This window comes from Opisthocomus hoazin, chromosome 22 (assembly GCF_030867145.1).
Source record: "Opisthocomus hoazin isolate bOpiHoa1 chromosome 22, bOpiHoa1.hap1, whole genome shotgun sequence".
Taxonomy (NCBI): Eukaryota; Metazoa; Chordata; class Aves; order Opisthocomiformes; family Opisthocomidae; genus Opisthocomus; species Opisthocomus hoazin.
In genome coordinates, this window is record NC_134435.1 from 5,117,355 (window position 1) to 5,131,534 (window position 14,180).

The 14,180-nt window shown below is 42.7% G+C and overlaps 1 protein-coding gene across 1 annotated transcript; it reads left to right on the forward strand.

Moving 5' to 3' along the window:
- Positions 1-2,272: 2,272 nt before the first annotated feature.
- Positions 2,273-3,391, forward strand: LOC104326876 (neuropeptide Y receptor type 6). The gene has a single exon (XM_009931704.2). The coding sequence runs from the start codon at positions 2,273-2,275 to the stop codon at positions 3,389-3,391; it is 1,119 nt and encodes a 372-aa protein (XP_009930006.2).
- Positions 3,392-14,180: the final 10,789 nt, after the last annotated feature.

Genomic DNA, 14,180 nt, shown 5'->3' on the forward strand with positions numbered 1-14,180 from the left:
GGGGGAAAGCAGCCAGGCTTCAGACCCTCACACGTCGACAGCGGCGGTAAAGCTCATCAGGGCAACACGTACCACTGCTCGGCCTCTTGTCCTTCCAGCGCACGCATCCTTCTGTGTGATTAATGCAGCCAGGTAATTAGTGCTGCTTCAGGGAAAAGTAGTTTACAGTGCATTCCAGGAATTATGATGCCTGAAGGTGCTGCTGCCCAGCCACATCATCGTTTCCTGCAGGGTCTGACTGCGCTAGCTTCAGAACCCCTTCCATTTCTCCCGGACATATTTGGAGAAGAGTATTTGCAAGCTGGTGCACACACAGTAGGGTGCACAGCCCTTGTTCCTGCCCCACTGGTGCAGGGACATCCGCGAGGGACTACAAAGTCTGGCTGAGCCACTAGACTTCAACAGCTTTTGCAGCATGGTTGTGCAAGTTTCTACGCCTCTCCCTCAATATAGCTGTAACCCAGCCAGCTGGGTATTTAGGGAGACCACGGGGCTTAATGTTAGCCCCTCACCACACATTAAGTCATATTTGGAATATCAGGGCCACATAAATCTACAGCCACTTCTTACTCCAACATGACCACACTAGTTGAAAAGTATATTTTCATCAGAATGAGAGTGGCAATAGATCCTCCAAAGGTGGTTGGGTTTCGTTTTTTTTCAGAATCTTAATCTGAAACACCCAAACTAATGTCATGCAGAAGTATGAGGATAAAGCAGTCGAGCATATAACTCTAGCTGGAATGCTCTTTGGGTGCCTGGGGGCAAACAGTTACAGAATCATAGTTTGCAGTTTAATCCTGGATTTGGTGTTTAATCTCGTGCAAGCAACCAAACATTTTTTATTCCTTCGTGACTAAATAATGGCAATAATTTCTGTAAAAATGTTGACAAATCTTCTACACATAAACAAATTCTTTCTACTAACAATGAAACATCCACCTGTCCCTTCTTTTTGTGCATCCTCATTAACTTTCCACTGCTGCTGCTTCATCCTTTCTCCACAGGGCTCTCAACACTATGGTATTTATTACCAGGGGTGAAGAATGGCCTCTGTCCAGCTAGTTTTCCAACAATTCCTACTTCAAATAGAAATTAAGGTAAGTTAAGTTAGAGCTGAGTTTTGAAAGGTATATGATAGCACATAGTTATCCATCTATCAAAGTAACTCTTACATCCTTCTTTTTTGCTTTCCCAGGTTGGAAATGTACCCTCTTTCTGGCCAGAAAGCTGGTGAGCCTTTGATTTAAGATTAACTCCGTGAAAAATTCAAACCCATCAAGTTATTCTGCTGAATTTAATTCCTCCCATTAATATTAGTTTTTTAACAACAGAATTGTACTAATATCAGATTTTTGCTTGACAACTGTTTGAGTTAGAACTGAAAGAAGAATCAGCTCTGTGTCTCTTGAGTACACGTATTTCAGCACAGAAAATTTTGGGGGTGTCATTTGTCAAGCTTGTAAAACAGCAAACGGTGTATAGGGAAATGAGACAACTTTTGGCAACTAGCGGTGTGGAAATCATTGTATGTATAACTAAGATGTGATCTTTGTTTGGTTTACATTTTCCTCAGACTAGATTGAGGAAAAAGGACGTGCTATCTTTAATACATAAGCAGAACAGGAAAGTCCCTTGAAGATGTTTTCACAGAGGTGTTGAACATCACTTAAACTGAAGCACACATCATTTTGATTAAGCCAGAGGGATTTGCTGTATTAGCTCACGTTGCTTTGTAGTTCTAGGGAAAATGTCAGTGTGACATCTCAGGTAGCAATGTGATGGCAGGACCCAATTCTTCATGTTTCTAATAATAAAAAAGCAACAGATTATTCTTGTTGGAATTCCTTAAACCTTGCTAAATCTTTGGCTGAGACAGGTCTTAAAATATTTTATTTTGAAAAGCAAAGGTTATCCACAGTTGGTAAAGGAGAATTTGTATGAAAATGTTCATACAAGTTTAATCAAAGCTATCACTGCTATTTGTTATACATCACAATCAGTTACAGTTCTCTGACACTGTCAGTGCAGAGCCTCGGAAAAGTGGCATCAACGTCCACCCATACACACATATAAAACCACTAATACTCAGCCACTGGCTTTTCCTTTCAGGATTTCTCAGTGCTCTAATTAATGATACTGGATTTGCTCGAAACTCGAAGGACACCAATTGCAAAGACAGACCCATAGTAACCATTGCCTTAGAAAGCTCCACACAAAGCATCTTCTAAACAAAACCAGGTTTTGTCCATAGGCTGCGAGATGCTTCACGATGGATAAAGACATTGAGCACCCTAGTGAGATTCTGTCTAATCACACTATCACTAACATCAGCTATTTGCAGTTTTTGAACTTTGATACATGCCAACCTTCCTTCCTTGCAGAATTCTTGCTTATTACAGCCTACACTTTAGTTACAATAGTGGGGCTTTTTGGAAATCTTTGCCTGATTATTATAATAAAGAGACAGAAAGAAGCTCAAAATGTTACCAATATTTTGATTGCCAACCTCTCTTTGTCAGATGTCTTGATCTGTATCATGTGTATTCCCGTCACAGTGGTGTACACCTTAATGGACTACTGGATATTTGGGGAAGCTATGTGTAAAATAAGTTCTTTCATACAAAGTCTGTCTGTCACAGTCTCCGTTTTCTCACTCGTACTGATTGCTATTGAGAGATATCAGTTAATTGTGAACCCACGTGGCTGGAAGCCTAATAGTTCACATGCTTACTGGGGAATTCTTTTCATCTGGGGGTTTTCCCTCATAATATCCATTCCTTTTTTAATATTTCACCAATTAACAGATGAACCCTTCAAGCATCTATCTTTCCATAGTGATTTCTACAAGAACAAGGTTGCTTGCATCGAAGCATGGCCGTCTGTTACAGAACGACTGATTTTTACCACCAGTCTGCTGGTTTTCCAGTACTGCTTCCCACTGGGGTTTATTTTTATCTGCTATCTCAGGATATTTGTACGTCTTCGAAGCAGAGGTAAAATAGACAGGATGAGAGAGAATGAGAGCAGACTGAGCGAAAACAAAAGGATTAATATGATGTTGGTATCAATTGTTATGACTTTTGCAGCTTGCTGGTTGCCTCTCAATATATTCAATGTTGTTTTTGACTGGAACTATGAAGCACTAATGAGCTGTAATCATAATCTAGCATTTACAATATGCCACCTTGTGGCCATGATCTCAACATGTATCAACCCCATCTTCTACGGCTTTCTCAACAAGAATTTTCAGAAGGATTTGATTGTATTAGTTCACCGCTGCAGATGCTCAGCATCGCAAGAGGAATATGAAAATATGGCCCTTTCAAATCTGCAAACTGATGCATCTAAGGGATCTCTGAAATTAAATAGTCCCCCTGTGGATATCTAAAACAATCCAACAGCAGTTTCCAAAACTCTGTATTTTGTTGCAGATGACCTCTTTCTGTAGGTCTTGATCATGTTACTGCTCAGTTTAGGGGAAATCTTTTCCATTTAGTTCAGCAAAACCAGGATTGTTCTCCCACAGGCATACTCTTAGCAGGTACTTTATGAGGGTATTAATGCTAATAAACTACTTCCAAGAGTCTAAAAGATCAATAATAATGAATTATAAACAGTACTAACATCTTACTTTTTTAATCCACGGTTTCCAAGTCACTGGCATGCCACCTTAGTATGCCAATATTTCCATTTCAGTCACTGATGCGGTTGTCCTTCCTAAACACCTGGCTTCACCCAAGTAAACCAGGAATACGATGGCATTCCCAGCTTCATCAGCCTTTTCACAGACTGTTCTCTGGCCTTTTAATTTTCCAGCTCTACGTTGTTCCCACCTCTGGTTCATCTGCACAACAGTTCATAGGCCATTCACACTGAAGGAAGGCCCCTGAAGTTATCCTAAGCCTCCATCATTTTCCTTTCAGCCCGGGCATTGCTTTGGTTTAGTACCAGTTCAGCCTAGAAATTGTATTCTAACAACGGAAAAGGCTGAAGTTGGCATTTCTTTTTTTATTATTTTTAACGAGCACTAATACAGGCCCCATTTGATGTATTGCAAATTCCACTCAGATCGGCGCTGTTCAAGATGGAACATGTATTTAACATTTCTCCTAAAAGCATCGTATTCTACTCCAAACTGCGAGTATAGATCATTCCTTTCCCTGTTACCACCATCGCTAGTCCTTAAAACAGACCTTTTAGAATCTCCATTATCAAACAAACACACTATGAATTCAGAACAAATTTTGCTTTAGCTACGTACCCTGAGTATAGACTTCTCTTTGAGTAGAAAATTAGGTTTGCATTTAGTTTCAGAAATGTCTTTCCCCACTTTTCTGCACTAACAAGAGGCCACGCTTGCGGCAGATGTGGTCATTGCTAGTGGACTGTGTTTGAAAATAGCTTCTTTTGTAACACAAGTGCCTAAGAAGCCTAAAGGTGTAATACTGAACACAACTTTTCTCAAACGCAAACATTTTAAAAAACATTTTCCAGTTTGGCTATAAAAAACCCCAAACATATTCTTCATCCATGCTAGAGTGCCAACGTAAATAATCAGCTGCTGTTGGGCGGTTTCAATGCAATGCTTAGAACGCGTTAGCCCAACAGCTCACCATGCTTCCTCTTGTTCAAGTTAAATATAATTCATTACCTGCATTGCTAAAGCCCCTTATATTTTTTTTAGTTCCATAATTCCTTGTAACTGTTCTCTAACTTTCACAATTTCCTGATGCCCCACTTAAGGAAAAATAATTAACATTCAGATTACAATCAGCTCCTTGACAACTCAGCTATGACAAAGCTTACCTCCAGGCAATGAAATTCTCTTGGGTAGGGACCATCTTCTTCTGCAGTCATACTGCTCATAAAGGATTCCGTCAGGGCATAGTTCTCTCCTGCTCTTGCTACAGCACTAATGCAAACAGTCTGCATTACGCTACACGGCAGAGCAGAGCCCCACGCGCTCTTGCAGATGTGCTGCATCGCTAAGCGCTTCCTGATTCACACCGAGCTAAAAGACTCCTGGAAATCTCTTGGGGCTCGATCCCCTCGAAGTTATAAGGGCAGCACTACTCACAAGAGCAAGGATGGCAGAATTAGTGACGTGGTAATCAAGTATTTGAGTGACAGGTATGGATTAGTTTTGGCATAATCTTGTATTTTTTTCTGACTAGATCAAATATCACACAAGTGAAGTGGAGTGCATAAATAACCACAACTTAAACACCTGCCTTGTGCATCACAGAAGGAAAACGAGGAGACAGCTAAATACCTAGTAAAGGGTGATGGTCAGACAGCTTAGATTATCTTAGCATTAATTATGGCCATGAAGTCCAGCCCACAGTCACTGGGCTCCCTTTATTGCTGATACACACCATCTGCTTGTCCAGCACACCAGGCGTTTAACCGAGCAGAAAGCAGGAACTTACCGTCCACGACGCCGCTGGCATACCGTGCGTCCTCAGAGGGGCTGGGATACGCCTCGGTGAAGGGGAGGTGAGGGACTCGGTTCCCTGTTCCATCGGGGAGACTCCAGGGTAATAAAGTCATTAATTATCTGCATTTCACTTGCTTAACTGAGAGCAAATCTGATCCAGGAATGTCACTTGTGGGGGGGTTCCAGTACCCATACAGAAAGCCGTCTAATATTGTCAGAAGACCGTTCACTGAGCAGAGCATTTTGACAAATCATGGTGGCGTACCTGAGAGGCTGGGCTGTTAGCTGGGTTCTTCCGAGTTTGGCACACAAACCTCTATCACCATCTTCCTCATATTTAAGCACATTGTTCACAGCTTCAGGGCCCATGCTTAAAGCAATTTACAAGCACACAGCATTCACAATATACTCTAATCTATTCATATTCGACACAATAGTTCAGATTACTCTCAGTTCTCATCATGGCAAACATCTCAGACAGTATTTAGTGGTTGAATCAGGCCCAGCTGAGACTCCCATGTGTGATCTTGGCTCCCACATCCCCATCCCACAGGCATGCCCAAGCGTGCGTAGTTTTACAACAGAAGGTTTTTTAGTATCAGGCCCCAACTGGCTTAAACACAGCCAGGAAATGCATGCTAGTCTGAATTACGTGGTCAGTGAGCCAGCAGCAGCTCTGCTGACCTTACGAGAAGGCCAGGGGGGCTGACGGATGGTCTCCCACTATGTTACTCTGGGGTCTCCCCCTACAAGCGCTTGGGCAGTACATTTCTGTGGCCTTAAACAGCTGAAAAAAAAAAATAAAATTGCTATTGCTTTTTGTAACACCAATTGCACCAACTGCCTACTCCTGAAATCCTTACTGGAGTTAAGTAATCAATTTTTGCAGTCTGAATCTTGGCATAAGAGGGTTCTTCATTGCCAGGTGGAAGCTCTCTGAGCAATGAGACTGCTTCAGAATACAATGTGAATAATAGTACTTGTGCCTTGATTTCTTCTTGTCATTTCTTCCTTACGCTTTCATTTGACTCAAGTGCTGATGCTCCATTTCTGTTCCGAGCATGCAGTTATCAAGTATCTCTCTTCTTAATGCTGCACTTCCAAAAATCACAGCTAAGCGAGCAGAGTAGCGTCGCTGTCTTGCAGATCTTGCCCTCTGCACCACGCGTTCTCTCATTACATCCACTGGCTTTATGTGCAGTCTGACACCTAATTTCCAGATGAGTCAATTAGGGGTGAACTGACTTTGGTAGAGATAGAAAAAGACAAAGAGACATTACTTATTTTTAATACATAAGCATTATGGACTTCAGCGTGATACGTGACAGTGATGTATGTAACTGTGCAATATGCAATGTTTAAAGATCGCTCAAGTCATAATAAACAAACATTGCCCTGTGTTAGGTAATGCTGAAAAGTTTCTTTTCCCTTATTTTATTGGTATAGCAAGTAGACAAAATGACAACAGAATGTGAAGTTGTTACTTGATGCAATCTGATGGAAGACTGTGAGCTTCCTCAGGGGAGCAGAGAAATGGAATTCAGCACGGAAGGCTAGAGGGGGGACCTGAACTCCGCAATGCTATCCAAATGTACAAAGTCTCAGCAGCGATGTTCTTTCAAAAAAACCTGCACCAGAGCTTTGTTCAATGGTTCAGTCATGTAGACCAGACCAAGATATTTATAAAAGTCCTTGTAAATGAATATATCCTTACATGTATTTGTACTTTATGGCTGGTGAGTTTAACTGTAAGCACATGTAAGTAGAGTTAGGTACTGGGAAAATGGCATTCATTGTGAAACTGATTCTGCTGAGCAGAAAGCTCAGTTGATTATTGACTGTAATTATGTACATGTACAAAAGCAGTGCCATTGCTGTATGTTATTTAAATATTTTGATCCCTCCTGTCTGCTGACAAATAAATACTACCCTGCATAAATTCGCTACATTGTCCAGGTGATAAATTTGACTGCCTATAATCTTGATAGGACAGTTCTCATAGAAACAGTCCTGTAAACTGGTTTAGCATTTCACATGTTCACTTATTAGAAAAAAATAAATCAGTGAAAAATTAGACATTTGCTGTTTCCAGAAGGGCAAGGACTTAAGAACAGCTAGAGAACCTCCTCAGGGCTCGTAGTGCTGCCACACTTGTTGGTGGAGAAGGACAGACTCATAAAACAGGGAGGTTTCAAGTGAATTTATGTCTCAAGGGCAGAGCAACCTTTTACTGTGGTACTTTATGATTCATACTGAAATATAATCAATGTATTTAGAATGCTATTTTCTTAGACATTTGACAGATACACTGAATAATCTGTGCGGTCTGTCAGAGTGAAAGTTTCCCTTCAGCAGCTCAGGAAATTTGATCTGCAGCACAAATATTGAAAGAGCTCTTCTGACAGCTCAGTTGGTACATATTTGTTTCCAAAGTAGCATTTACTACTGTGTTTTAATTCATCAGTATCTAAGTAGGAGAAAGATACTTTATTTTTCTTATTTAAGCCAAAATGTTCATACCACATCTGCCTGTATTATCAATATTTTACCGCATATGATAAAAATGCCTGGGATTTAACAATGACACATATTACTAGGACAAATTCCAGCCCTGAAAATGAGATACTTTTCTTTTGCCTGACTCTGGTAGACTACAAGTGGCAAATGATACCCAAGTTCTATTTCTTACATTACATTTTTTAAAGTTACATCACAGCTCCATCAGTTATAAGGCAAGAATATTTCACCCTGACATAACTGTAAATCAACATCGCACTAAACTGCACCGCAACAGGTAAAATTCTGAAAAACACTGGAGCTGACTTTCAGGGAGATAAATGTAGAATCATAGAATGCTTTGGGTTGGAAGGGACCTTTAGAGATCATCTAGTCCAATCCCCCTGCAGTGAGCAGGCACATCTTCAACTAGATCGTGGATATTGCATCTGAAAGTGTCTGAATCTTGCCCAGCTTCTAGAAAGAAACAGAAATTATGGCAAGGCAGGTAACTGCAGACTTACAGAAATGTGGCCATATAAGGCAATTACAATATGTTATTTTACGCCATCATTCTTCTTTAGCAAGCTCTGCTCCATGCCTCTTGAAGCACATCTTGATTTTAGCCTGCTTTCCTATAGAAAAATGTCTATACCCTTGTGCTTCTTTCCTTTTGACCCAGATAATGTTTGAGCCATTGGCCAATCTTAACCAAATTTGGAAGAATAAGTGTCTCACAGATTGTTATACCATCCCTTCTTTGGAAGGATGGTGGCTGGCTAGCAGAGAAACGCAGATGGCCGCGCTCCGTGGAAGGCTGGAGGTGCAGCGTTACGTGCTCAGCCCCGCGCTCCCTGCTCAGGGATGCACAGCTCCAGACGAGCAAGAGCGCTCGCCGTCGGTTGCCCAGGAAGGGCACCAGGGTTTCAGGGAGATGGCACAGAAGTTTTACCCCAGCATTCGGGATCCTTTGAAGTTAAAAAACCAACCAAGCAAACAAGAACCCGCATACCAGTTGCCAGCTATGTCCCCATTACGCTGCTGTAATTTAAATCGTAATGTATTCATGTAGGCGTGAATGGAATTTTAAAACATCTACGACACTTTTTCCAGCTTGAAATGGCCTATGGGGCAGAGTGAAAGTAAAAAGAAGATGACAAAACATCGCCACTGACAGGGAAGTCTTTTAACCCAGATGTTATCTTGGGACTCGCAAACCACCATGGTGTGACTGGGGCAAGTCCTCCTGGGCCTCACAAACGACCATGGTGTAACTACACCAAGTTCTCCAAGCCCTGCACTTCCACCCCCAGCTCCCTCCCCTGGTGTGGGGCAGGGGCTGTTTTGCAAGATGCACAGAGCGGCCCACACCATATAGCCATCTTCTTCCTCCCGGTTCTGGGTGTAATTTAAAGGAACTAAAATAAGATTTGGCTTTCAGGAAAAAAAAAAATCTTTCTTCACATTCACAGGCTCACCTTTTTTTTTATTTCAAGTCCTCACTTTCCCCAGGCCCATCACAGCAGATGGGTGATAAACCACGCTATTGGGTATGTATGGTTTGCTTCATCACATAAACATTTGCTTTTCTTCTTCATTGTTTTGAATAGTACTCTGAGAAGAGAGCAAATCTATAGCAAAACTTTAAGGAACCTCACAGCAAAGGGTCAGATGGATTGCAGATGTGCTTAGTGGAACCTCAGAGACTCTATAAATACAAAACAAAACTGTCCTTTTAATCCTATGCTAATAAGACACTTACAAATGTTCCACAACAGCAACCTTAGAATTATCTTGTCTGCTACCGCCATTATTAAACAAGGTTCCTTTGGCATATAGCTTGGTTTCCGTGCAAATACACTGGCTGCTGTCTTTTATTTCATTTCATAGGCTTCTCTATTAGTCACAGGCTATTTACATAATGTGATGGAAATGGCACCTGCGTGGAGCTATTCTCTGTGCAGAATTCATTTCACCCTCATACCTGGTGAGGAAAACTTGTTAACTCATGCAGATGATAGGGCTGTAACAGCTACACGAATCAGCTCTTCCAACCAAGAATGGCTACTAGAGTCAGAAGCAGCTCTTGAAGTCTGGGGTCCCTCTGAAGAGAATGACTTATCCACCCCCTTGCCAGCTCCATCTTCAGGTTGGAGACTTCTGCAGTGCTGCAGAGCCTCCACCTCCACAAGCTCCCAGGCCACAGTTACATTTCCCCAGCACATTCAGATCTCTCTCTCTTTGTCCTCAATAGATCTGTCTATTAACAAGCAACAAAATGACTACTTTTGCGGCTAAAATCATTCGGATGATGTAGTGGTCAGATGATCCCATTCTTTAATGTCTGCTTGGAAGCTATCGCAGAATTTGCCATCGTTACCACTACTAAAACCCACACAACAACTGTATTCTGAGCATATTCTGATTTTTCCTCAAGTAGTTGCCCATTGGAAAACATTTAATCCACATTACATTGCTGGGTTGTTTGTGGTTTGGGTTAGTGTTTTGTTTGGGTTTTTTTTTGGGGCGGGTTGTTTTTCAAATAAATGCAACCACTGTTTTCTTACACATAAGCAGTAAACCTAGGCAAGAATAAAATTCAAGAAGTTTTGTGTGGATCGAAACAAGAAAGGAGATCCCAGAACAGCCCTTGTACTCTCTTTTGTCTCTCCAGAGCCAACTATAATGGTCTGTCTATAATTCTTCTGGAATTTTCCTTAACACAATTACCTAGCTGCTATCCCCTCCCCTTTTAAGTAACTCTGCAAGAACTTAACAGCAGCTATTGCCTCGCAGTCCTTACCTGTTCCCATTGCCTCTTGGATGGATTCCACTGCTACAGGAGCAATTTTCAGCTGCAGAAATGAGCGCCAAGCAGCCTGGGTTCTGGGGAAGGGGCTGAGCTTAACAGAGCAGAACAGAGCCAAGCCAAATGCTCACAGGAGCTCAGACCCTGGAAGTGACTCCGGAAGATTCTGCAAGAAAATGCAGATACAGTTGACAAGCCTCAGAGTAGATTGTAACAGCATGAAAATACACCTATGTGTTTAACTCAATACACTGGGGCAACTATCTCGGCTTTCAGAGAAAAAAGTCTATTTGAGCATCATATCTTCATAGGACATTTTTATAAAGATAAAAAGGCACAGGAACCATTTCATATCTAACTTGCACAGGAGGGAAATCCACACACACTCTGCAGCCGTGCCTGGAGAGGTAAGAAATACGGGCTCTCCTTGCAGGAACACAAGGCCGTCAGGTGTCTAAGATGTTAGCAAGGGACATCACACCTCCTCGCGTGAGCCTCAGCTCCGATGGCACAGAGCACAGAAGAGCCCAAGGCTGTGGGCTGCTCTGAGAACGCGGCCGACCCACGGCTTTGCCACTGTGTGGGCACTTCACGTCCTCACCGGGTGGATGTAAGCTCATCCCCTTGTGAGGAACTCCAAAGCGAAGGTCAGAGGGACCTCACCGCACCCATAGGATAAACCTTTGGCAGGACAATTAGTCAGCAACTGGTCTCTTCTAAGTGATCCAGGCCTAATATTCCACTATTTGATAATAACAGCTTTATCAGTCAGCCTAGAACGGCTGTCAGCACGGCATGATATCCCATCCTGCACACATTTACATTTTTGCATTTCAGCTGGCTGTAAGTGTCTCATTGCCTCCAGCTTTTTATTCACAGACCTTTCTGACAGCGTGAGTAGGTCAAGTTCTCACACCAAACACATGATGCACTCCTGCGCTGGTTGGAAATCAGACTTGAAGATCTCCTCCCTGGGGCTCGTACCACTCACTCCAATCACCAGCGCCTGCGCTTTCTCCTGCCGTCTCTGCCGGGCGATTCCCGCGGGCGCCGTCGGTCTCCAGCTCTGTGCCGGAGGGAAGAACGGGACGATGTCACGCTCCAGCAGCTCTGAATGCCACCAGCCGGGCTAGCGACCGTAAGCGTGATCCCAAGAGCACGTTCTCCAGGGGCATCCGCAACCACTGCAGCTCCTGCCAGCCAGTGCCAGACCCCACACTTCTCAGGCAGGAAACCCAAAACCTCAGGCGTATGAGGTTACGGCCGTATTTTGGAGTGCTCTTTATTAGCTAAAACGAGCTAAGGCCTTTGCCTGTGTTTAGGCATGCACACAAAGTCACGGACATACTGCATTTAATCGTCAGTTGAAGTAACTGAAGCCCTGTGGCTGACTGGGAACACAAGATTGCTGGCTTCTAATTAAAGATGAAGATAAGACTAGTTTGAAAATTGGCCACAGAATAAGTATTGAATCCAAAAGCAAAATCTGAGTTGACTGAAAGGTCATCAAACACAGGGAGACAATTACTGTTTGAGGGTGCAGGAACCCCAAGATCTGACACTAAATTAAAAAAAAAAAAAAAAAAAAAAAAAGGCTTGCTGGAAGCCTCTGATGAACGATAACAAAAAGTTTCTTTCTTCCCATCCCATTCATGCAAACAGACCAGACAGAGATACCGAGGGCAATATGTGAGAAAACCCCAGCAGACACGTGAGCCTGAGCCTCACGTCTTTATTCATTGAAATACAGGACAAATCAATTCTTTCAAGGGAAAAGTAACGCTTTTTTTTTTTTTTTTTGGTTAGTATCATTTACTTTGTTGACTAATCAATTTACAGAGCAGATTAGCTTTTGCTTACACAGCTTTGAGTCTTTGCGTCTTTCCAAAAGGAAAATACAGAGCGTAGTAAGATTCTACGAGTACTCAAATTGTGTTAAATGGCTGTGTGGGGTTAGTGTTAAAAGAAAATACTTTCAGTATGTTTTTGCATGGAGGGGATCTGCAGCAGCTGTAGAAAAAGCATTTGAGAACAGCAAGTTATGAACAAAAACAAATTACGAAGAAATAAAAATTGTGAACAGTGAAATTAATATAATCAAGAGTTACAGTACATCTGCTGCTAAGAAATAATAGCTGCTTCTTGCATTCTTGGAAAAGCTCAAAAAAAAAAATCCACCGCTAGTTTAATAATTAAGAAGGCTTTAAAAACATACAGAATGACAGCGTTGTTGAGGATGGGAAGTGACCTCTTGAGATGGTTTAGTCTAACCCCTCATGCTCAGTAAGATATAATACTTTTTCTGAAGTATAATTATAAATTTACCTAACTAAAACTTCAACAGAAACCTGCTTGTGGGAGAGCTGGCCGCGGAGGAGACGCGAGGGCGTGCGTGGCAGCACTGCCTGCGTTTTGGCCACGGCACATCGCTCAGCCACCACGGAGCTCGACGGGATGCTGGGTGCCAGCTCCAGTTCAGTATCTCCCCACCTTGGAGGATTTTTTTTTTTCCTCTCTGTCCCGGTTCATGTTGCTGACAAACCGGGAGCTGAATTTTCTCAGAAAAATCAAAATTCCCCAGCGGAGGCCACTCTGGCCGGCAGCAGGAAGGCGGCTATCGGGGAGGCAGCGGTGAGCAGACGTGATGTGGAGCCGCTGATGCAGCAGGCAGGAGCACGGTATGTCTGGGCATATGTGCTAGGCAAAGAGTAATTTTTTTTTCTTTTTTTCACCTAACAGACCCAACCAGGACTGAAATCAATAGAAATGAGTTTCCTGCCCACGTTGTCGGTGGGATCCTGATATGTGTCGAAGTTAATATTTCAGTGCATGGAACAGATACAGAAAAAGAGACCACTGAAACTGCCTTAGATGACCAGAATCCAGTGATCCTGCAAATTACTGCCATCTACATTTTATACTAAATACATCAAATTTGCTTGTCAAATTTCATCCTCAGGAATATGTGTCAACCTTTTGTACTGACTTTGTTTGTTTTACCTTGACAGCTATCGAGCTGGTCCCCGAGGCAGGTACTACTCGCGTGCCACCTTTAGCACAATCAGATTAGCGCTGTGTTTGCCCTAAAGTCAAAGCCTTGGTGTGGTGGCGAAACGAATGCTCAGCACTGAAATGAGATCACCTGGACAGAGCACGCAGCCCGGCCCCCACTTCCAGCCCGGTCTGAGAGAGGAGCATGCTCGCCATATGGTGCTCCTGCTACGCCTGTGCTATTTCTAGCTTCAAACACTGGAGCTGGAATGAACAGGTTTAAAAATAAGGCCTTGATGCTGCCAAGATGTCTGCTGACCACACCATAGACCTCTTTTGGTGGTAGTCAAACTAGCATTGTGCCAGGCACCCTTCAGCCGATCCCTGTCAGTCCCTCCATAGTACAGGCTCACACACTTTGCTCTTCCTTATCCAATTCCTCAG